This window comes from Muscardinus avellanarius (genome assembly GCF_963383645.1).
Source record: "Muscardinus avellanarius genome assembly, chromosome: 9".
Classification (NCBI taxonomy): domain Eukaryota; kingdom Metazoa; phylum Chordata; class Mammalia; order Rodentia; family Gliridae; genus Muscardinus; species Muscardinus avellanarius.
Genome location: NC_137795.1, coordinates 43,989,882 through 44,016,352, shown reverse-complemented (window position 1 = coordinate 44,016,352; position 26,471 = coordinate 43,989,882). Strand labels below are relative to the sequence as shown.

At 35.8% G+C, this 26,471-nt stretch overlaps 1 protein-coding gene across 8 annotated transcripts in view; it reads right to left on the bottom strand.

Annotated features, from left to right (window-relative positions):
* COG5 (component of oligomeric golgi complex 5) overlaps positions 1-26,471 on the bottom strand; it is a gene marked incomplete at both ends in the record, with an annotated part of 279,247 nt that overhangs the window by 235,239 nt on the left and 17,537 nt on the right. For 7 of the 8 annotated variants that reach the window (XM_080701111.1, XM_080701108.1, XM_080701109.1 and 4 more), the window contains 3 exons: positions 12,465-12,585; positions 24,424-24,493; positions 24,589-24,643. The exons of the other annotated variant lie outside the window; for it this stretch is intronic. In XM_080701111.1, coding sequence (XP_080557237.1) covers positions 12,465-12,585; positions 24,424-24,493; positions 24,589-24,643 — 246 coding nt within the window. The remainder of the gene's footprint in view (positions 1-12,464; positions 12,586-24,423; positions 24,494-24,588; positions 24,644-26,471) is intronic. 8 annotated transcript variants of the gene reach the window in all.

The window sequence follows — 26,471 nt, the reverse complement described above, 5'->3', positions numbered from 1 at the left end:
TCCAACATGAGTTTCAGAAGGAACAAACAATACTCAAAACATAGGAGTTAATAATGTATGCTACACTAAGTATAGATTCTTATGTTCTGGAAACCAATTTAAGACATTAGCACCTTGTTTTGAAAAATAAAAGTCCTATCAAATGTTTTTTCCTGGAAAATATGAGAGAGGTCTTCAGAATAGCTACTGGTGATTTCAGCATTTTTCTCGAGAAGCAGCTCCAGATAAAATTGGGAAGTAAACAGATTACCAAGGACACAAAATATGCAATTTACACAGAGAAATTTTTCAAAGAAAATGTTACTAATATTTATATTGGTAATGTTACCTATAACTTCTATTTAAAGACCTTTATAAATATCTATGTAGCATCCAATTCAGAGCATCATGCCTTCTTGATAGATTCACTAGAATAAGTTAGCCACAAGATATACATATCCCTAGGTAACTAATTTGGCTATTTTATATTATATGGTACACATTTTTGAGATTTTAGAGACTGATTTGCCAGATATAATGATTTCAAGAATTCTTTTCCAAAGTAAAATTATGTTTGTTTTACCATAATCAATATAGAAACAATACAGATCATTCCACTGAATATATTCCTAGGTGTGATAATAAAACTATATTATCAGTATTATCTTTCATTTGTACATGACAGAACATACTTTTAATTCATTAAAAGGAATGCCAAGTCCCTAACACAGAAATGGAAACAAATTCATAAAATGGAATCCTAGTTTACCTCTCATAAGATTATGCCTCCCTGCTTTACCTGTTGTTTTCATGGTAGTAAAATGCAGAATTCTATAACTATACCTACAATTCAAACTTTACATTGAATCACTAACTTAGCCCTATGATAATTTAAATTTATCAAAGAGTGATAGAAAACTGTTTCATCTTGTTCTTGGATTTTCTATACACAAAGTAATGAAGCATAACGGCAATGAAAAGTAGAAAGACCTACCATTCCTGTACAATATTAAACTTAGAGAACAAGACCCAAAGCTACAATTGTTAAGACAAGAGCTAACACTGTTTGTTTTGTTTTTGTTTTTGCAGTACGGGGGATGGAACCCAGGGGCACTCTATCTCCGAGCTACACCCCCAGCCCTATTTTTTATTCTTTATTTTGAAACTGAGTCTCACTAAGTTGCAAAGGGTCTCACTAAGAAGCTGAGGCTGTCCTCGAACTGTGATCCTCCTCTCTCAGCCTCCCAAATGCTGGGTGTATGTGCCACCACGCCCAGTGGAGCTAACACTGTTTTAAAGTAATAGTCAACAAAACAAGCCTGAAATTCTGGGGCACTGTTTGTATAATAAAATATATTGTAATTTTTTAAATTATTGGTGATATATACTAAAATGGGAAAGAGGTTGAGAACTAGACTTCAGCTTTCAAAGAGAAAAGAAAATCTCTTAGAAACAAATTGAAATTTTTGATAATTGCTAGTTTGAAAAACCTTACACTAAACAAACTATTCCCAATCAGTAATAAATGTTCCAGCAAGGGTGACAATAGAGAAAATACACAGCTTCTATATAAGTATCATGAAATAAAATATAGAAATGCTACTACAAACTGGGCATGGTGGTGCATATCTATAATCCCAATACTTAGGAGGCTGAGACAGGAAGATCACAGGTTCAAAGCCAGTCTCAGTAACTTAGCAATGCTCTCAGCAACTTAGTGAGACCCTGTTTCAAAGTAAAATTTAAAACAGGGCTCGGGGTGTAGCCCAGAGATAAAATGCTCCTGGGTTCAATCCTCAGTATTACACACATACACACACCCAAAAGAAGTTTTGAAATGTCTGAAAAACACATGTACTAAAATTTATAGTAAGCAAGCTGCTTGTTTCTTTTCTGTATATTATACTGAATTTTTGGCATTGTATGACAAAAGATAAAACAAATATAGTAGGATTACTGCTGTATGGGTATTATCTGCTAAATGTAAATTTTAGTTACATCAAATTCATTTAAAGGGGGGTCATGTGAGTGTGTGAAATAATATGCTTACCTCTACCATATGCAAACCCTCACCCAAACATAAGCCTTTCCGACCATTTGATTTGCGCACAGCATCACTTCCACCTGGTGGCAGCTGAACCCAGGCACATAAATAAGTAAGCCATCTAGAGACATAAATTCTAATCAAACATACTGAAAATGTTTACTATATCATTGCATTGTAAATTTTCAAATGCACATTAAATTGCCTATGCCAAAGTTGTCACACACAAAAAACTATATATGTATTACATGCAGTGTGTGTGTGTGTGTGTGTGTGTGTTACTGGGGGTGGAATCCAGGAGCTTTTCTACCTCTGGGCTATACGTCCAGACCTATTTTTTTTTATATTTTATTTAAAAACAGGGTCTAAGTTGCTGAGAGCCTAAGTAGCTGAGGCTGGCTTCAAACCTGTGCTATCCTCCTGTCTCAGCCTCCCAAGCACATGGATTACAAGTGTGTGCCACCACACCCAGCTTATCAAATGCATTTTAAAAAAACAAATCACCTCAGACCTAAGAAAGACAAACCCAATACTGCAAACAATTTTCTTGTATATTTACAATCTTTTGTGTCAATATATGATTTCAAATGGCCTAAAATAAAACATTTTACAACATTTTATAGAAATCTCAAAACACATTCATTAGTTCAATTACTGAGTACCCACCTATCATGTGACAAAATTATATAAATCATAAGTTTTAGCACCTGTACATAAATAAAAAATATTAGCCTATAAAGATATCATTTTAGCCAGGCATGGTAGAACATGCTTGTAATCCCACCATTTGAGAGGCTGACACAGGAGGATCATGGCTCGCGGCCAACCTCAGCTACTTAGTGAGGCTCTTTGCAACTCAGTGAGACCCTGTTTCAAAATAAAGAATAAAAAAAAAGGGGGAGGGATAGGGTGTAGCTCAAAGGTACAATGCCCCTGGGTTTCAACACCAGTATCACACACGCACAAATATATTGTTTTAAAAGATTAGAAAAATATCACAGCTAAAATAAGAACATTGAAGCCGAATGTGGTGGCGCATGCTTGTAATCCCAGCACTTGGGAGGCTGAGGCAGGAGGATTGCACAGGTTCAAAGCCAGCCTCAGCTACTTAGTGAGGCTTTCAGCAACTTAGTGAGACCCTGTTTCCAAATAAAATATAAAACAGGTCTGGGAGTATAGCCCGGAGGTACCACCAAAAAATAAATAAATAAAAATAAAATAAGAACATTAGTGGATGAAACAATTATACTATTTCTTCTTTCCACAATAAATACATCATAAAATGCTGGTATGATAAATTTGGTTTTAAGGATACTCTCTCATCACACATGAAGTAGCTAGAAATAAGGATGTAAAACTCAGAAAATAGGCAGCAAGCAGTAAAAATGAAGGGAATGCTTCCCAACACTTCCAGTTACTTCAATATAATTTACTGCTTACTTATATTTTTAAAAATGATCTTTAAAAGCCGGGCATGGTGGCATTCGCTTATAATACCAGCACTTGGGAAGCTGAGACAGGAGGATTACACAGGTTTGAAGCCAGCCTCAGCTACTGTGTGTGAGGCTCTCAGCAACTTAGTGAGACCATATTTCCAAATAAAGTATAAAAATAGGTCTGTGACCGCTGGGCGTGGTGGCGCACGCTTGTAATCCCTGCACTTGGGAGGCGGAGACAGGAGGATCGTGCAGGTTTGAAGCCCGCCGCGCTGGCTTAAGAGACCCTGTTTCCAAATTTAAAAAAAAAAAAAAAAAGGTCTGGGAGTGTAGCCCGGAGGTAGAAGGGTTTCTAGAAACCCCAGTACCACCAAAAAATAAATAAATAGGTCTGGGAATGTAACCCCAGTACCACCAAAAATAAATAAATAGGTCTGGGAATGTAACCCAGAGATAGAAAAGCCCCTGGCTTCCACCCCCATTACCACACACACACAAATGATCTTTAAATACATCAGTTAAGCTTTAGAATAGAACATTAAATCATTAACAGTCAATCCACAGTCATAGCATAACATTCATTTATATCAACAAGGCATATTTTGGAAATAATATGTCAATATTTTATATTTTGGCTTTAAATATGAGACTGTCATAAGTCATGACTATCAAAATTTTATAATTTTCCTCTACTGGTACATTCACTCATACTTACACTTATATTCAAGGCATTCTTAGAAAGTAGACTAAATATAGCCGGGCGTGGTGGCGCACACTTGTAATCCCAGCATTTGGGAGGCTGAGACTGAAGGATCATGGTTAGTGGACAGCCTCAGCTACTTAGGCCCTTTGCAACTCAGTTGAGACCCTGTTTCAAAAATAAAAAAGACTAAAAAATAGGGCTGGGTGTAGCTTGGAGATACAATGACCCTGGGTTCTATCCCAAGTACCGCCAAAAAAAAAAAAAAATTTTTTTTAAAAACCATTCAATTGCTGCATTTAAGGAAAGAACACATTAGTGGTGTAAGATTATATGAATGTAGGCCCCAATAGAATATAAGCTGTAAAAAGAGCAAGGGAGTTTCTGTTTTGTTCATTGATACATCTTCAGTGACTAGAATAGCACATGGCATGTACAGTAAGCATTCAATAAATACTTGTAGAATAGATTAAAAAAAAACTTTGCCTTAATCTTACATTAAGAGAATCACAAAATTCTTAATAGTTCATGGTAAGTACAGGTTGAGCCTAATGGAAAAGCTTTGGTTGGTGTCTTAATGAGAATTTTTCTTCTTTCAATCCCTATTTGTAAGATAAGGCAAAAATGGATTATATAATAAGAAAAAATTACCTACAAATAAAGTAATCATAAGATATAACATGCATTATTTATAGTATATTATTTCTAAAAAATGAAAAACTTTGAAGATAAAAGTAGACTTTAGGAAAATGAAGATGTATTTCAGTCAAAAATATTAATATTATAAAAGCATACAAAGTTAATACAAAGGTAATGTGATTACATTACCCTATAAATTTTAAGTACCAAAATACTAACAAGCAAGTAGGATTAAATCATTCAAGTTGGAAGGCTAAATAGGAGGATCTAAAGTTTACAGCTAGCACATCACAACGTAGTGAGACCTTGTTTCAAAATAAAAAATAAAAAGGGCTGGGGATATAACTCAATGGTAGAAAGGCCCTGGATTAATCTCTAGTAACACTGTGCATGAAAAAGTCCAACACTTCAACACATAGGCACAGATAAAAACTTTCTCAACAAGACCCCAAAGGCATAAGAAATTAAAAGGAGGATTAATATGGGGGATTGCATGAAACTGGAGAGCTTCTGTACAGCAAAGGAAACTATCAAGAACATCGAGAGCCAACAGAATGAAAAAAAAATTGTCAATTATTCCTCCAATAGAGGACTAATATCTAGAATATACAGAGAACTCAACACTAAGAAAACAAATAACCCAATTTAAAAATGCGCAAGTGAATAGACACTTCACAAAAGAAGAAATTCAAATGGCTAATAAATGTATAAAAAATGTTCAACATCATTAGCAATCAGAGAGATGCAAATCAAAACTACCCTGAGGCCGGGCGTGGTGGCGCACGCTTGTAATCCCCGCGCTTGGGAGGCATAGACAGGAGGATCGCGCAGGTTCAAATTCAGCCACACGCGCTGGCTTAAGAGACCCTGTTTCCAAATAAAAACGTAAAAATAGGTCTGGGAGTGTAGCCCGGAGGTAGAAGGGCTTCCAGGAACCCCAGTACCACCAAAAAAAAAAAAAAAAAAAAAAAAACTACCCTGAGATTTCACCTAACTCCAACTATAATAGCAATCATGCAAAACACATACAACAACAAATGCTGGCAAGGATAGGGAGAAGTGGGAACTCTAATATATTGTTGATGAAACTGTAAATCAGTGCAACCCCTTTGAAAAATATGGAGGATTCTCAGAAGAATAGGAAGGAACCTACCATATGATCCAGCAATACCATTTCTGGATATCTATCCAAAAGAATGAAAACCAAAATATGTTCATAGCTGCACAACTGCCAAACTATGGAACCAGCCAAAATGTCCATCAACAGATGAATGGATTACAAAACTATGGAATAGCTGGGTGTGATGGCGCACGCTTATAATCCCAGCGTTTGGGAAACTGAGATAGGAGGATCAGAGTTTGCAGATAGCCTCAGCTACTTAGTGAGGCCCTTTGCAACTCAGTGACCCTGTTTCAAAATAAAGAATAAAAAATAGGGCTGGGGTATAGCTTGGAAGTATAATGCCCCCGGGGTTCTATCACCAGTACCAAAAATAACAACTATGGAATATGTACACAATGAAATTTTACTCAGCCATAAAGAAGAACAAAATTACATCATTTGCAGGAAAATGGATGAAACTGAAGAACACTTATGCTAAGTGAGATTAGTCAGTCACAAAAAGTAAGAAATCAGACGCTCTAATATGTGGAAGCTAGGGAGAAAAAGGGTCACAGGAGAAACTCTAGATGAAGAAAGAGAAACCACAGATGAACAAATAATGCGACCTGAGGGGATGTGAGGGGAAAAGAAGGAAATTCCCTAATGTACATGATGTACATTCACAAACATGTCAATCAGTAAACCAAACATGAGAAGGGGGGGGCAGAAAATGGGGTGGGGATTAGGGAAGGGCTAAATGAGTGATGTGTGATGCATGCCTCTACCATCTTGTACCCCAAAAAGAAGTATGTCTACAATCCACCGATAAATTTTTTTTAATTAACTGACAATAAGTATGAGAATCTGTTTCTCTACCTTCTATTCCGTTGTTCTGTGTGTCTGTGTGCCAATCCCATGCTGTTTTTGTTACTATAGCTCTGTCAAGAATAACACCAGTATTTGATAGTGATTGGATTGAATTATTTTTCATAGTATGGCCATTTTGACAATATTTATTCTACCTTCCAAAGATCATGGGAGGTCTTTCCATCTTCTAAGATCTTCAATTCCTTTCTTTAGTGTTACATAATTTTCATTGTGGAGGTCTTTTACTTTTTTGGTTAGATTTAATCCAAAGTTTTGTTTTGTGCCTATTGAGAATGGAATTTTTCTTAAACAATATTAAGTCTTCTAATTTATTAATAAGACATGTCTATTTAGGTTCTCTTGATTGGTGTGTGTGTGCGTGTGTGTGTGTGTGTGTGTGTGTGTGTGTGTGTTTGCTGGGGATTGAACTCAGGGGCATTCTACCTCTGAGCTACATCCCCAGCCCTTTTTTATTTTGAAACAGGATCTCACTAAGTTGTGGAGGGCCTCACAAAGTTTCAGAGGCTGGACGTAAGCCTGCACTCAACACCACAATGAGCAATATACATACATACATACATACATACATACATATATTTTTTGGGGGGGCGGGTCTGGGGATGAAACCCAGAGGCATTCGATCTCCGAGCTACACCCCCTGCCCAATTTTTTATTCTTTATTTTGAAACAGGGTCTCACTGAGTTGCGGAGGGCCTCACTAAGTAGCTGAGGTGTCCATGAACCGAAATCCTCCAGTCTCAGCCTTCCAAATGCTGAGATTACATGCGTGTGCCACCACGCCCAGCTGACAATGAGCAATATTTTGAATTTCAATCCAACTGCTTGTCATTAGGAGAGTATATAGAAATATACTAATTTTTTGTATATTGATTTGTTTTCTGAAATCTTCCTAACTCATTTATTAGTTCTATAGCTTCTATTTTTATAAACTATATAATGATTAGAATAGCTAAAATTTAGAAGATTAACAAGTGTTGGTAAGGAGGTAGGGGGAGTGGAATTCACATACACAAATAGTAGGAATATAAAGTATCACAATTACTTTAAAAGACACCTTTATAATTTCTTTAAAAATTAAACATACATCCACTATATGATCCAGACACTCTACTCTCAGGTACTTATTTAAGAGAAATAAAAGGATGTAGCTGGGCGTGGTGGCGCACGCTTGTAATCCCTGTGCTTAGGAGGCGGAGACAGGAGGATCGCGCAGGTTCCAAGCCAGCTGCGCTGGCTTAAGAGACCCTGTTTCCAAATAAAAAGTATAAAATAGGTCTTGGAGTGTAACCCAGAGGCAGAAGGGTTTCCAGGAACCCCAGTACCAAAAGAGAGAGAGAGAGAGAGAGAGAGAGAGAGAGAGAGAGAGAGAGAGAGAGAGAGAATGTAAAGACCTGTATACTTATTTCTGTATTAGACTTGTACATTAGTAGCACTTAATCTGTAATATCTAAAAATGAGAAATAACCCAAATGGACATCAATAGATGAATATATAAACCAACTGTGGAACATCAATTAAACACTAGTTCACAGTAAAAAGAAATAAGCTACGGATACAAACAACACTGATAAATTTCAAAACAAGTTGACTGAAGAAGCTGAACAAAAACATATACAAAGTGTATGATTCCATTTATATTAGTGGAAACTATAGTGACAGACAATAAATCAGTAAATGCTTGAGGAGGGATTACCAAGGGACATGAGGAAATCTCTAGAAGTTAATAGTTATGTTCCTTAGCTTACTATTAGTCATGCTGCATTAACCGTATTATGTCTTTTCAATATATGCAGTTTATTATTTCACTTAGACTGAAAAGATGTATTGGTAAAAACAAAAAGAACAGATACCAATATAATTATCAGTATGTATCCAAAGTATGTTCAAAATTGGTACAGGCTGAATATCACTTACCCAAAATACTTGGGACCACAAGTATTCAGGTTTATGATTTCAGAACATTTGCATATACATAATGAGATATTGTAGAGACAGAACCAAGTCTAACACAAAATTCATTTGTGTTTCATATACACTTTACACATACTAGCCAAATGCTATGTGTTATATGCCTGCATTTTGCTTGTGACCCATTATAAGAGGTCAAATGTAGAATTTTCTACTTGTAGAATCATGTCCGCATTCCAAAAGTTTCAGACTTTGAGGAATTTTAGATTTGGATTTTTCAGATTAATGATGATAAACATTTACATAATTTCCATAATATAAAATTCACCCCTTCGAGCCAGGCATGAGAGCGCATGCTTGTAATCCCAGTATTTGGGAGGCTGAGACAGGAGGATCACAGTTTGCAGATAGTCTCAGCTGCCTAGTGAGGCCCTTTGTAACTCAGTAAGACCGTTTCAAAATAAAGAATAATTATGGCTGGGGGTGTAGCTCAGAGGTAGAATGCCCCTGGGTTCCATCCTCAATACCACACACACAAAAAAAGATTCACCCCTTTGAAATGTACAGTTTATTTTTAGTGTACTGAGAAGATTGTACAACAATCGCCACTAATTCCTGAACATTTCATTACCTCAAAAAATAAATCTGTACCCATCTATAACCATGCTATACTCTGAATCCCTCAAAATATATTTAATTTCATCTAGTCACCCCAATTCAAGCCTCAAAACCTTTCAAGTTTAACAGACTGCTTTTAAATAAATTTCAGGAGTCTGTGTTCTGAGCATTACTACTCTACTCATTTTACTCTAATTATTAGCTGTTAGGCAAGAACTTTTAGGGGCAAGCTTCAGTGCTTGCAGGGGAAAAGGTGCTAAGCCCTTCAATGACTGCTAACATCCCTTCAAAATGTTTTTGATTCAGACAAGGCCCTCCAGAGAAAATCACAGAGGACCAGCTTAAACCAACCAAAATTCACGATGACCCTTCCAGGTAACCTAGAGTAAATTTTGCTCACTACAGTCTCATTGCACTGCTAAATTCTCTGCCCCAAGTTCCTCCCATTGATTTATGAACAGGTAACATACGATGAAGCATGGGCTAGAAATGAATATGCTCTGGAATGTGCCCACCTCTACATGTAATGCCATGCCTCCCATAATAATTATGCAGGAGTCTTCTCAATAAAATTTCCTTACTCCTATGTCAGGGAGACATTGTTTGGGAAGTTATCCCCCGTGCTCTCCTTACTTGCTACAAGTAATAAAATTTTCTTCACTCCTTTTATCCCCTGATTGTGCTTACCAGCTTTGTACTCATCAAGAGACAAAAAACACTGTTTGGTTACATAATGAGAAACAAACCACACTGATACAAGTATTGGTAATTTTAGAGATGTTCCAGTCACAGGAATACCCTTTGGCATATATGTATAATTGCATTAGTGGCTCCAAAACAATTACTTTTAACAAAAATATTAACTCCAAGTATAGAAAATTTATTTTCCTCCTGGCTTCTTTTTAGTTATCAGTGCTAAGATTGGTCGAAACTAAACCACAGTGGTAAAAGATAAACAGATGATGCTTTTGAAAATATTAAGTAACATATTATATTCATAGCTTTTCTTTTTCGTGGTACTGGGGATGGAACCCAGGGGACTTCTATCTCTGAGCCACACCCCAGACCTATTTTATTTCTTATTTGGAAACAGGGTCTCACTAATTTTCTGACGCTGGCTTCAAACCTGTAATCCTCCTGTCTCAGCTTCCCAAGTACTGGAATTACAAGCTTGTGCCACCATGCCCGGTGTGCACAGCTTTAAAATTTTATATGAATGCATCTTTTGTTGGATAATTCCACTGGTAATTGCATTTTATCAACAACTTTTTCATATTTGACATTTATAAAAGCTTTAGGTATAGTCAACACTACATTGGAATAGGTTTAAAGAAGACATCACCATTTGTATTACAGCATATGATGTCCAATGTAAAAGAGAATAATCACAGTAAAAAAAAAAAAAAACTAGCTACTTTTAATATGAAGGACTGTCAGTGGTGACAAACATATACAACAAACTTTGGAATAATTTGTATTGATGATTAAAGATTCTATTACCCTAAAGATTATTTTGGAGCATAGCAGTTAAGTGTAATAGAAAAAATAACTTTAAAAATTAAATGAACAGCTTTAAAAATTAACTTTTTTTGCCCAGGTGTGGTGGCACATGCTTGTAATCCCAATACTTGGGAGGCTGAAACATGGAGATAACAGGTTCGAGGCTACCCTCAGCTACTTAGTGAGACCATGTTTCAAAATAAAGAATAAAATATAGGGCTGGGGTGTAGCTCAGAGGTAGAATGCCCTGGATTCAATCCCATGTACCGCAAAAATAATAATGACTTTTTTATTTCAGATGGAGGCTTGAACCCAAAGATATTCTATCTCCATCTATATCCTTAGCCCTATTTATTTGAAACAGGGGCTCACTGAGTTTACAGGTGTGTACCACTATGCCCAGCAAAAGCTAAATTTCTATATGATATATTCCCAGCATACTAAATAGCAAGTTAGATATATTCTCAATGATAAACCTAAGCAAAGCCCATATTTGCACATTATACAACTGAAATGTTGTTGAAATATTATTTGTGAAAGCTATTACATTTATTTGATCAGTAAAAGTACAGCATAAGCTCTTCAGCATGACTATGTAATTGAAATATCAAAGTCAGAAAATTCTTAAAGAACATGTAATACAGTTTTCTGATGTTAGTTTGGATAATTGCTTTCAAAGCACACCAACAAGAGTAAAAAGACTTTTGATATTTAAGATGAATATAATCAAAGATCTTCTGAACCTATTAAAGTACAAATATCGCTAAATATATACACTCCAGAGAATCTCCCAGGTACACAATAAGACGACCACAAAGGCTCCTTAAAACACCCGTGGTGGGCATTTCTGTGAGTACTCACTAGCAATATGAGTACTCACAAGCTTTGCAGCTTATTAGCAATCAAACTGCTAAAAGGTTTATGAACACTAAACCCTTGAATGTGAAGGGCCTGCTCTTCATGTCTGAGAAAAGAATGAACAAATAAAGCAAAAGAGAAACCTAGACATAAGATCAGCATGGGATCTGTCACCTAAAAATGACATTTATCCTAGGCATTTCCCCTAATGGAATGAAAACTTAGGTTCACAGTGAGACCTATACATGAGTGTTTTCCAAAACTGGAAATAACGCAAATGATCTTCAACCAGCAAATCAACAAAAGACCCACAGTACATCTATAGAATGGTATTCTAACAATTTAGATAAATGCTGAGTATAAGCCAGCCTCAAAATGTTATATACTTTATGAGTCTATGTATGTGACATTCTTAAAAAGACAAAACTACCAAAATAGAGAAGATTGGTGGTTGTCAAGGTTAAGGGCAGGGAGGTGAGTTTATGATCATAAAGAAATGATAAGCAAATTTGGGGAGGGGGTGATAAAACTGTTCTGTCATGACTGTACTGATGGTTACATGAATCTATATATCTGTTAAGATTTACAGACTTATACATGAAAAAGGGGTCCATTTTAAACTGTTAGATGATTGAAAAATAATGTTTCTAAGATATCAAACAATTGTACTCATCCTTTCTGAAAAGTATGACAATCCTGTATACAGCCAACTTTTTAAAAACTTGTTCACGTCAGCAAATCAAGTCATGTAAAATCTTTCAAGCTTTAGTATTTAATCAAGAAAAGACTTACCAAGTTCATTGAGACTCTGAGCAGCTTTTGTTATCTCCCTACTTCCCCCTTGCAGTTGTCCTTGGAGCCTCTTACTGAGATACAAGATGCGAATTATTCTCCGAAGCAAATCACAGGCAACCTGTGCAAGGGTCACAATGTTAAAGATGTAGTTAACCCATGAAGTTTCATTATAACTACTGTTAATATGTAAATCTGTTCATTCTTTCAAGATGCTAAAGATTCATTAATGAATCAGGTGTGGTGATGCATGCCTGTAATCCCAGTACTTGAAAGGTTGAGAATGATCACAAGTACAAGAATAGCCTCAACAATGAAGTGAGACTCTCAGTAATCTAGTAAGCCTCCATTTCAAAACAAAATAATATGCATGCTTGTAATCCTAGCATTTGGAAGGCTGAGACAGGAGGATCTCAGTTCCCGGACAGCTTCAGCTACTACTTAGCCCTTTGCAACTCAGTGAGACTCTGTTTCAAAATAAAGAATAAAAAATAGGGCTGGAGTGTAGCTCGAAAATAGAATGTTCTGAGTTTCATTCCCAGTACCGCAAAATAAATAAATAAATAATAATAAAAGACTGGGGTGTGGCTCAGAGGTAAAATGCCCCTAAGTTCAATTCCCAGTAACACACACACACACACAAAAAAAAAAAAAAAAAAAAAAAAATCAATACCTTGTTTCCTACCTAAATAATCAGAAGTCAAAAAAGTATCAAATCTCACCGGGCGTGGTGGTGCATACTTGTAATCCCCGCGCTTGGGAGGCGGAGACAGGAGGATCGAGCCGGTTGGAAGCCAGCCTCGCTGGCTTAAGAGACCCTGTTTCCAAATAAAAATATAAAATCGGTCTAGGAGTGTATCCCGGAGGTAGAAGGGTTTCCAGGAACCCCAGTATACCACCACCAAAAAAAAAAAGTATCAAATCTCCTAAGAAATACCCAATTGTACCATATTTATCCTTCTCAATAAACTTTAATTTACCCCCAAATACAGCAAATTTGGGATTGCAACACTGTGCAAAGATTCTTTTCAGTCCTGAACCAGTTATCTTCTGTAGGCCAGTATTCACAGTCCTGACTGTACATGAAACTTGGGTAGGTTTCAAGAAGTTCTAATGTCCAGCTATCCCTTACCAATTATATCAGAATTTCCAAAGTTGAAAACCAAGCATCAGTGTGTTTGTATTTAATATTCCCAGGTGATACCAATGTGCAGCCAAGGTTGACAGCCACTGTGCTAGGCTTGTACTTTTTGTCTCCAATCCTGGTTTTTCTCTTTTCTAGATGTCCAGCAGAATAATTATGAAACATCTCTCAGTTTCACTAGCTCTTAAAGAATAAGTACGCTCACTTGAATTTTCCTCATGTTTTTTGTGGGGGAGGTTGTTTTTGTTTTTCGTATGTGCGTGTGTGGTACCGGGAATTGAACCCAGGATGTTCTACCTCTGAGTTGTTCCCCCAATGCTATTTCTTATCCAAATGTTATACTGAGCATTAACCTAATAAAAGGTAAGATAAAGATTCATATATTTCGGGACATGTTGCTACAGAAGCTAGATCCAAGTAGTTACCATAAGAAGAGTGGAGGAAGAGGGGGACAGGAGATAACCAACCTACAGTGATCCTTAGCCTCAATAGTTTTTAATAAAGCAAAGAGAAACTGTCAGTGCTATGACATCAGCACCATCTTTAACATTAAAAAGTCACCCTCATATCTCTCTGTTCCAACTATATACTTAACAAACATTGGCACTTTTAAATAAACAATTTGTTTTTGGGTTTGTGGGGGGGAAGGGTACTGGGGGTGGAACCCAGGGGCTTTTCTACCTCCAGGCTATACTCTCAGACCTCTTTTATGCTTTATTTGGAAACAGGGTCTCACTAAATTGCTGAGAGCCTCACTAAATAGCTGAGGCTGGCTTTGAACCTGTGCAATCCTCCTGTCTCAGCCTCCCAAGTGCTGGAATTACAAGTGTACACCACCAAGCCCAGCTAGATGAACAATTTAGAACACAGAATCTCATGCAACCACTTCTCTGAGATTCTAAATACATCTCAATGAGAAATACAAAATCAGAAATATAGCTTGTTTTATGGCGTTAGCAGTTAGTGATGCTAAATGTCAAAATCCATTAAAACCTAAGTAATTGCAAAACAATGCCATCTCCAATTCTATTGTTTTATCTTTATTTGCTAGCACTTGTAAGATGTTTTTACCTCATCTACTGCTGGCTGACCTCTGGGATTATGTTTATGTGGAAAAACTAAATAAATAGTCCTTCTCTTAATGTAAGTTTCCAAAAGGAAGGGCTTCCTACTACCCAAGAATGATGAAGAATGGGACTTTTGTTTTACACCATAATTATGACCTCATAAATTTAAACATAATAAGGAATTCATTGGGTCTCTTTCCCTTACTGATTCTCAAATTGTCCTGTTTGGGCTAGCGGTAGCCTCTGAGAGTGATGGACTGTACCACTTGGCCTGAGACTAAGATTTCCTGCGATCTGGGGCTTTCAGGGCATCTTCTTCAAAATTGGTTCTCAAGTTCTTTTCTCACTAGCATGTACTGATATAGTCTTTGGTATCCGGCAAAAGTGTTGTTAGATCACTTTATATATTTCATGTCCCACACCCGGAATCAAAGATTTCTCAAAGAAGCCCTGGTTTCTTTGAGAAGGAAACAGCATTTCAAAACCACAGTTCTGGGAACTAGATTTGCTCATTTCTGAGAATGTGTAGACATAGCTAGAAAATGTCGGAATTAAAATATGGCATAAATATTCATTTGCTTTGTTCCACAATACTCATTAGACATTCTTAGATTAACATTATACATATATATGCATATAAAGATATACAGAGAGATCTAAAAATATAAGATTTATACTATTTTAAAATTACATATCTCAAGTTCAGAGGAATGCTTCCAATAAAACTCAAAAGTACAGAGTGTTAGTGTAACCTTCTACATCTGTATATAATTTCTTCCACACCGAGATTATTGGCTCTTAAGGACATCAAAGATAAAATTCGAATATGTAAAATAATTAAATTGCTTTGCTGTACAATACATAGAAAACAGTATCTGATTAACAAAACCAACCACAACAATCAAAAAATATAATCACTGAAAATAGTTTAAAATTATTTTGCATATGCTAATATTTTTTACACTTGAATTCTATTTCTTTGTCAAAACATAGTCATCACATACTAGTCTCCTTTACAGACTGAATTCTAGTTCTAATGCTCATTTTACACTAGTATTTCTCTAATCATTTTGGTTGTCTGAAGTACACCATTACTTTTTTTTTTTTTTGGGTACTGGGATGGAATCCAGAAGCATCACCCCCAGCCCTATTTTCAGTCTTTATTTTGAAACAGGATCTCACTGAGTTGCAAAGGGCCTCACTAAGTAGTAGCTGAGGCTGTCCGTGAACTCGGATCCTCCTGTCTCAGCCTCCCAAATGCTGGGGGTACAAGCCACCACACCTGGCTACACCATTACATTTCTAAGGAAAACTTCACAAGTACAATATTTCTGCATTCTTATTTATGGATAAATCTTAATGAATGAAAATGAGTTTGATTACTATATTAACTACTGTTGCATAAGAAACAAACCCAAGCCAGGTGTGGTGGCACATACTTTTAATTCCACTACTTGAAAGGCTGAGACAGGAGGATCACAGGTTTGCAGCCAGCCTCAGCTACTCAGTGAGGTCCTCCGTCACTTAATAAGACCCTGTTTAAAAATAAAGAATAAGCTGGGCATGGTGACGCACGCTTGTAATCCCTGCGCCTGGGAGGCTGAGACGGGAGGATCGTGCAGGTTCGAAGCCAGCCGCGCACACTGGCTTAGGAGACCCTGTTTCCAAATAAAAATGTAAAAATAGGTCTGGGAGTGTAGGCCAGAGGTAGAAGGGCTTCCAGGAACCCCAGTACCACCAAAAAAATAAAAATAAAATAAAAAATAAAATAAAAAATAGGGCCAGGAGTGTAGCTCGAAGGTGGAATGCCCCTAGGTTCAATCCCAGTACTAGCATAAAATATATATGGGGCTATGAATGTAGCTCAGTGGTAGAATGACACTGGGTTAAATTCCTAGTACAAGAAGAACAGAAAGGAGAGGAGGGAGAAAACTTATATGATAGATATGTGAATTACATCTCAATAAAGCTATAAAATGTTTTAAGCATATAAATAAGAGTTAAAACTGGGAAGAATGAAAAGTTTAAAAATCTCAATTTTCTTTGATAATTTAAAATTTTAAAAATTTAAATGTTCTGTGTAAGAGATAATAAGCTCTTCAATTTTTTTCTTGTGAAAATCTGAAGCAATTCAAAAGCAAACAGTATTACTAAAATAAGTTAAGACAGAGATAATCCTTGGAGCGATAATTAAATTCAACTGATATATTCATGTATATAAATGAAGCCAAAGGTTTTTGCTTTGGGAAAGAAAATGCTTTCTGAGAAGAGAATAAAATGAGGATTAAAAAAAAAATAACCAGTATAAAAGTACTTTCTTCTAATTGGAGATACAGTCATAAGGATTTTGTGTTCAAGGCAAATACATTTTGTATAGCTATTGCTTTACTGTCCTATATCACTTGTACTTACTACAAGCTCAATTAAACAGGAACATTAAAGTTTCTCCACTGTTTAAAATGGAAATGACTAGACAAAATCAACACAACAATGGTTCAAACACAAGCTTCCAAAAAGCCCTCTGAACAGTTTGAAAGGCAACAAATTTCTACAACAAACTTTCTTCCCAAGTTAAAACTCAGTATAAGTTGATTCAGGAAAATGGAAATCTATACTGGAAATAATGATATAAAAATATTCCTAGCCATATTTTTCTCTCCCTTCCTTAACTTTTTAATAATTTTCCCAAAGTTACCCAGTGTAGCTGTTCTTATAAGGTATCTTTCTTAAAATAAAGGAGTATAGAAGTGATGGCTAATATTTAACAAAAATGTTTATCTTAAATAATAAACAATCCTGACTCCTCGAGTTTGCATAAACATTAAAAATTTCAATAAAAGAACTATCACAGCTTCATAGAACTAGTATTTTAGAACTGGAAAAGGTCACAGATCTAGTGTAAACTTTTTGTGAAAAGGATACAGTATTTTTGGGTGGGACGGGGTGTGACACGAGGGGTTTGAACCCAGAGGCATTCTTCTTTTTTTTTTTTTTTTTTTGAGGGGCAAAAGGGTTTACTGGAGATGGAACCCAGGGGCATTTTACTTCCAAGCTGCCCCCCCAGCCCTATTTTTAATTCCTTATTTTGAAATAGAGTCTCACTAAGTTGTGGAGGGCCTCACTAAATAGCTGAGGCTAGCCACAAACCTGCGATCCTCCTGTCTCAAACTCCCAAGTATTGGGATTACAAAGAAACTATCAAAGCTTCAGAGAATCAGCATTTTAGAACCGGAAAAAGCCAAAGATTTTGTCCAAACTTTTTGTGAAAAGGATACAGTATATTCATCGTCACACAGCTAGTTAGAGGGATGAAGAACTGTAGTCAGGCCTCCTAACTTCTAATCCAGAGCTCTTTGAAGTATACACTGCTTCATCTGCCCTTTATGAACCTGACTTTTATTTTTGCTTTCTTTACTACTTTAAAGTTTCTAAATAATAGAAACTATATTATTTTCTTTCTTTTTTCTTTTAACAAATTCCACAAAGTCAAAAGCTAAAGAATCTTGTTTTTATCTTACATCTGCTGCATCCTGGCTTCAAGAACTTGAGCTATAACTTTCAGAATCTCAGTTTATTCAACCATAAAATGGTGATTTATCCAATAAATAACCTCTAAACATAACCGAGAAAACTGTATGATTTGAAACATTTGAAAATATTTAATAAATTATTAACTATTATATAAGCATACTAATAACTAGTTAGGTAGCAAAACTAAGATTCTTGAAAATTGCTGCCTAAAGACTATAATGAAGAGAAAAAAATGCATGGTTCTGATATGCTGAAGATCTGAAGTTAGAAACAAAAAAAATTTAATAATAAACTAAATTTTTGTTTATTAAAATTAAAATTAAACAATGAGCTATAATCAAAACGTAATCCCAGCATTTGAGAGGCTGAGACAGGAGGATCGCTATTCACAGACAGCCTCAGCTACATAGTGAGGCCTTTGCAACTCAGTGAGACCCTGTCTCATAATAAAGAATATAAAATAGGGGTGGGGATATAGCTTGGAGGTAGAATGCCCCTGAGTTCCATTCCCAGTACCACAAAAAAAAAGACACACATGAAGACAATAATTATGGATAGCTTTACTAATAAAGCAAGTCTATAATTTCATATATTAAAATATTTTCAAGTTTACTAAAGTTATTTCCATTCTTTGTTCAAAATGTCAGAATATTTTGTAAAATTCCATTTTAAGGCTTTTGTGTAGCTCAGTGTTAGAGTGCATGTTTTATATGCTCAAGGACCTAGGCCAATCCCCAGCATCACTGGATTGGGGCAACTTGGTAAATATATATGCATAATCAGTTTTCATAACTAACAATACCATCCTTGCACGTTAATGCACTGTTTCAGTAAGAAGAATTTCAGACCAGATGTGATGGTGCACATCTGTAATTCTAATACTTAGAAAGCTGTGAAAGAGGAATCACAAATTGAGACCAGCCTCAGCAATTTAGTGAGACCCTTTCTCAAAATAAAAAAATAAAACAGGCTATGGATGTAGTTAATAGCAGAATAGCCTTGGGTTCAATCCCCAGTATCAAAAAATTCAAGTGAGAACTTAATAACATGCTTTTTTTTTTTTTTTTTTTGGTGGTACTGGGGTTCCTGAAAACCCTTCTACTTCTGAGCTACACTCCTAGACCTATTTTTATATATTTTTTGGAAACAGGGTCTCTTAAACCAGCATAGCTGGCTTCGAACCTGCGAGATCCTCCTGTCTCCGCCTCCCAAGCGCAGGGATTACAAGCATGCGCCACCACGCCCGCCCTTAATAACATGCTTTTTAACATAGTGATCCTTAATATCAGTAATGCTTATTATCCAAATAAGGATCCAAAAAGCAATACCTAAATTCCAATTTAACCAATGGGGAGTATTGTTTTAATGCACATTTTAACAGAAAAGTAAAACACTAGCTTCCTGGAGCCAACTCTTCCAATGTTCTGAACACACAGACTGCCCACTAATAGGAAAGTAGCTTCAACAGGTTCTTATAGGTTCACCATATTTCAAACCATATGACCTTGTACTTAGCCACAACTGATTAGATCTGGGAAACAATGCTGGCTCAAAGGAAGCCACACAAAGTCTGTCACCAGTTACCAATGCCATCACAGAGAATAAGAACTGCCCCAAACTGCAACTTGACTACTATACATCACTCTTATCTTATGGAAGTGTAAATGTAAGACAAGAACAGGTTCCTGTGCATCTTCACTGCCTTAAATATGTAATCCTAACTGGCTGTCTCTAAAATAATCTGAAAGTATCTCATCTGTAGCACCTAGAAAAGACAAACTCAAACTCTTCGTATATGCCATATTTCTCAAACTGTTGTAAGAGACAACATACAAGAACATAAAGTAGTATTATGTATTAGGGATTGAACCTCAGGGCATCCTACCTCCAAGCTATATTCCCAAGTCTAATTTACTTTTTTATTTGGAAATAGGGTTTCTTCTTAACAGGTAGCTAAGAGTCTTGATCAACTGCTGAGGCTGGCTTCAAACCTGCCATCCTTCTGTTTCAGCCTCCCAAGTACTGGAATTATAGGTGTGTGCCACCACGCAGCTATAATGCATGCTTATAATTCATGCTTTGTTCAGTCACATATGCTACATGTTTATAAAAATAACTGTACCAAATATTATTTCTGCACAGCCAAGAAACAAATTATTTACCTTTAATCACTAAGTATCAGTGCTTGTTACATAACATTTTGCTAATGCTGGAGATTCGAATACTAACAATATGTTATAATAGACCTAAAGGAATTCAGTATATGAGGAAGAGCAAAGGTATGCAGAAAGAGCTATATGGAAATATTTATGTAACATTTTAAGAGTCAAAAATAAATATTCTGCTTTGCCAGAGGAAGGGCAACAAACCTCACAAGAGTTGAATCCAACTGGAATCTGCTCAATGTTAAGAACATTCTGAGTTAGGGAAGAAAGAAAATGTGTAACAGAATGAATGTTAGAAATTTTCATACATACAGAAATAATTAGTTCGGTTTTACTAGTGCTCATGGTAAATACTTTTAGAATGACAAAAGGAAAAGTTGGTATAAAGTAAAAGCCATATCATGAAGGGGCTTAAATGCCCATTTAAAACATGGGACTTCATTATTTTTCTTAATATGGAACTACTGAATAATTTTATCAGGAAAAAAAATCTGATGTTTGTTTTTATTATAAAGATGAGGCATATGGGTTTTGCATTTTCAAAAATGGCAGAGTAGGTTATTAACTTCCCATTGAAAACAACTGAAAATGCTATCAAACATAAAAACATCTCAAAAGATCAAAAAACTAATAGCACAAATAGTGGTACTTCACGAAGCCAAAAGTGAAGGAAAAAGGAGAACCAAAAAAGAAAAAAATCAAATACACTTGTGATCTCAATACACTTGCCAATACCACAGAACACTAAAATCTATATCTTTTGTGTATGTCTGTGTATGATAATCAGGATTGAACCCAGCAATATTCTACCTCTGAGCTACACCCAAGTCCCATTTTATATTTTATTTTGAAACAAGGTCTCACTAAATAGCTGAGGGCATTGCCAAGTTGCTGAGACTGTCCTCAAACTACAACCTTCCTGTCTCAGCTTCCCAAATACTGGGACTACAGGCATGTGCCACCACCCCTGGCTTAGAATCTACCTTGATTACCTCTGAGGTAAAGCAGGGAGGAGGGTTAAAGTACAAATCACTTATATCTTTAGTATGATGGTTAAAAGACAAAACAACTAAAATAACCATAGTTACCATAATTTAAGAACCATAGTTACCATAATATAAAAAGATATAAATTGTGACATTAAAACACAAAATGGGTGAGTGGTAAAATAAGAGTTTTAAATGCAATCACAGTTAAGTTGTGATCAGAGTAAAATAACTTGTTATGTTTTGAGTAAGCTTCATGATAATGAACAAAGCAAAAACCATGTTAACTGATATATTAAAAATGGTATGCACCTCAGTGATAGAGCACATGAGGTCATGGGTTCAATCCTTTATTTTTTAATTAAATAAATAAGCTGAATACAGTAGCACACACCTGTAATCCCAGTACTTGGGAGCTGAGACAGAAGAACTGCAGGTTAGAGACCAGGCCCAGCAACTTAACAAGACCCTGTTTCAAAATAAAAAAGAAAGCTGGGCATGATGGCTTGTAATCCCAGCCCTTGGGAGGCTGAAACAGGAGGATTGCACAGGTCCAAAGCCAACCTCAGCTACTTAGGCTCTCAGCAACTTAGACTCTGTTTCTAATAAAATATAATTAGGTCTGGGAGTGTAGCCCAGAGACAGAAAGCCCCTGGGTTCCATCCTCAGTACCACAAAAAAAAAAAAAAAAAAAAAAGAAAGGAAGGAAGAAAAATAAAAAAAAGAAATAGGACTTAGAGGGTATAACTCTGAGGTAAAAGACCCTTGGGTTTAATACCCAGTATCACACAAAAAAATGTCAAATTGTACCAATACAAAATATTATCTACTCACAAAGACAGCAACATAGCAAGAAAGGAATTAAAGGACCCAGAAAACAATTGACAATAAGGCAATTGTAAGTCCTTACCTATCACTGATCACCTTGAATGTAAATGGATTAAATTCCCTAGTCAAAAGAAACAGCAACTGGATGGATGGATGGATAGATGGATGGATGGACAGGTAGATAAAAAAAAAAACAAGACCCACCTGATGTGTTCCCTAAAAGAGACTAACTTCATCTTTGAAAAATACACATGACCAGGTATGGTAGCACACAAGTGTGATCCCAGTATTTGGGAGGCTAAGACAGGAGAATTGCAGGTTTAGAACCAGCCTCATCAACTTAACAAGACTGAGCAACCTAGTGCAACCCTGTTTCAAAACAAAAAATGAAAAGGGCTGATGCAGCTCAAAAGTAGAATGCCTCTAGGTTCAATTCCCAATACAATAAAAAAAAAAGAATATGTATAGACTGAAAGAAGGAACACTGAAAACAAAAGGAAGAAATGTAGGTATATTTAAGTAAAACAGTTTTACAGTTTTTTTACTTAGTAGTCAAAAAACTGTAAAAGAAACAAATACGGTCATACCTAATAATAAAGGAGGTCAAATCACCAAGATACTGTAACAATTCTCATGATACATGCACTCAACATTGGAGCACCTAGATACATAATGCAAGGATCATAAGAAACAACTATGAACAACTATACAGCAACAAACAGAAAAACCTAGAAGAAATAAATTCCTAAACACACACACCCTACTAAGACTAAATCGTAAACAAGCAATCTAAACAGACCAATAATGAAAACAGGATTGAATCAGTGAAAGTCTCCAATCAAAGAAAAGAACTGGATCTGATGACCGTTGCTGAATTCTGTCAAACATTTAAAGAAGACCTTATACCAATTCTCCTTACACTATTTCAAAAAAAATGAAAAGGAGGGAATACTTTCAAACTCATTTTATGAGGCAAACATCACCCTGAAATTAAAGTCAATGGCACTACAAGAAAAGAAAATTAGAAGTCAATATCCTTGATCAATAGCGGTGCAATAAAAACAAAGAAAAAAAACTCTCAAAAAAAATACTGTAAAATTCAACAGCATAAGCCAAGTGTGGCGGCACATGCTAATACTCCCGGTACTTGGGAAGCAGAGACAGGAGGATTGCAGGTTCACAGACAGCCTCAGCAACTTAGTGAGGCTCTCAGCAACTTAGTGGGATCCTGTTTCCAAATAAAATAAAAAACAGGTCTGGAAGTAAAGGGTAGCCTGGAGGTAGAAGGACCCTAGGTTCCATCCCCAGTACCATAAAAATAAATCAACAGCACATTACAAGGATCATTACCATGATCAAGCAGGATTAATCCCTAGGAGGGATTCAACAGTCTCAAATCAATAAATGTCATATAACACATTAACAGGATGAAGGACAAAAGCCACTGGTTCCTATCAATAAATGCAGAAAAAAATTGACAAAATTCAATATCCTCTCATGATAAAAACTCCCAACATACTAACTGAAGCAGGAGTATGCCTCAACAAAATAAAGGCCATACATATACCACAGCTAACATCATACTAGATTATGAAGTTGAAAGCTTTTTCTCTAAGATCAGGAAGAAGAAAAGGATGTCCACTCTTGCCACTTCTATTCAACACAGTATAGTACTAAAAGCCCTAGCTGGAGATATAAGGCAAGAGAAAAAAAGGCATCCAAATCAAAAAGGAAGAAAAAAAAATGTCCTCATTTACAGAGAACATGACCGGGTACATAGAAAATCCTAAACATTCCACCAAAAATCAAAACTAAAACTAATTCTAAAAAGTTGCAAGACACAAAAATCAATGTACAAAAAACAGTATCATTTCTATACACTAACAATAAAAAACAAATCAAGAAAACTATAATAGTTATCAAGAAATTAAATAAAATACTCAAATTTAACCAAGTAGTTAAAAGATCTTTATAGTGAAAATTATAAAACACTAAGTAAAAAAACTGAAAACACAATATAGTAAATGATACTATACACGGCAATGAGAATTAAAATAATTCATTTTAAAAGTGTGGACTTTGTAAATTGATATCTTCTTTTAAGGCTTATCATTTCTCCTCCTTTTCTCTCATGTTCTGTTCCCATTTTCTTACTTCTTCTGGACTCCTACTCTTAAATTTTTCCCACCTATAAAAGCAACATAAATAATAAAGCATAAAAAAAAAGTGAGAAACTACCTGAAGTCTTGCAAGTTGTGCAGTACGGGCTACTATTTTATTGTATGGCTCCACAATTTTGGCTTTCATTCTAAGGAGGGTAAAAGAAAAAGAGAAATGAAAATGAAATCACTTCTAAAATATCAACATTTTTATACCATATATTTATAAAATGAATAAAAGTACCTATCAACGGCTCCCTGTAAAGCCCCAATTCTCGTCTGCATCATCTGAAGAACACCTAGGAAAACATAACTTACATTAGCATTAGAAATTTACAAGGACTCTCACTGGATAAAAAAAAAAAAATCAAATTAAAAGTAAATATATAAAATACCACCTTTCTAATCAAAGAACCCAATATTTTCCATTTTCTTGTACTTGAAGTCACCTCCCTTTCGAATCCTTGCCCCACAAAAGAAGCCTAACAAGGAGTTGAGTCTGACTGCAAAGGGCAGGATTTCCACCAGGTAGTAAAAACGAGGAGTTGAGTTTGAATCCTTAATGGGCAGGGTTTCCACTGGGTAATGAAAACTTTGGGGAACTAGGTATTGGTGATCGCTATACAACACCATCAATCGCACTTAATGCCAATGTCTTATATACTTTTAAATGGTTAAAATGGTGTATTTTACTACAATTAACACAAAAAAGGCCTTGAGATCAGTAACAGATCAAATCATACAGCATTCTTCTGCCTAAAATCCTTTCGTGGTCTCCACTTGACTCTTATATTAAAAAGTATAGTTCACAGCTTGATTTATAAGCCTCGAGCAAACTGGAAATGGTGCACTTTGCTCCCATCAGGCAAATCCTATTTCTTCAAGCCTTGGCATAATGGAAGCAAGTACTAAGAAGATCCCCAAACTAATGTGAATTTTTAAAATTTTCTTCTATGGCATATTTTTACTTGATATCACTAATTAATTACATAATTACATATCCACTTGTATATCTGTTTAATGGTTTACTCCCTCACTGGAGTATGAATTCCTGAAGTAAAGCGTCTTTTTCACTTAATATTATATAACCAAAGCCTAATTCAAAATAATTTCCAGGGTAAGTAATCACTAAATATTTGTTGAATTAATGAATTACATGTTATACAAATAATAAATATGGACAGCAAGCATATTACTGTTTTTATACTTGGAAGTTTACAATATGAGGGGAAAATCCTTAAAAAGTATAATTTTCAGTAAGCTAGAACTTGAATTTGATTACTTATACTATTATTGTAAGGATTTTAGTCTTAATTTTACTTTTTAAAACTCAGGTTTTGCCGGGCGTGGTGGCGCATGTTTGTAATCCCCGCGTTTGGGAGGTAGAGACAGGAGGATCGAGCAAGTTTGAAGCCAGCCGCGCTGGCTTAAGAGACCCTGTTTCCAAATAAAAAATATATATATAAAATAGGTCTGGGAGTGTAGCCCGGAGGTAGAAGGGCTACCAGGAATCCCAGTACCACAAAAAAAAAAAAAAAAAAAAAAACACCTCAGGTTTAGCTGGGTGTCACGCTTGTAATCCCCACGCTTGGGAGGCAGAGACAGGAGGATCATGCAGCTTCGAAGCCAGCCTCAGCTGGTTTAAGAGACCCTGTCTCCAAATAAAATATAAAATAGGTCTGAGATTATAGCCCAGAGGTAGAAGGCCCCTAGGTTCCATTCCCAGTACCACCAAAAATAAATAAATAAATAAAAAATAAAACTCGGGTTTTCTTGTTGTTGTTGTTGTGTGGCAATAGTAGGAACTGAACTCAAGGGCATTCTACCTCTGAGCTACACCCCAGCCCTATTTTATGTTTTATTTTGTTTTTTTTTCCAAACATTGTCATTATTGAGATTTATTGGTTGTCGAGGATCAGTTCACAGACACTTCACTTTGTATACACGTAACTCACGTACCGAAAATCTAAAAAGCCTCATATTGTGATTCCTTTTCAGTTACTCCAGTGAATTTCCAGCTTCAAATTTGGAGGCAATTTTTCGCAAAAGAGGTATCAAGTGCCATATTTTAAAATGCTGATAAGCTGTTAAGTCTCACCAATTCACAATTTATATCATATACACTAC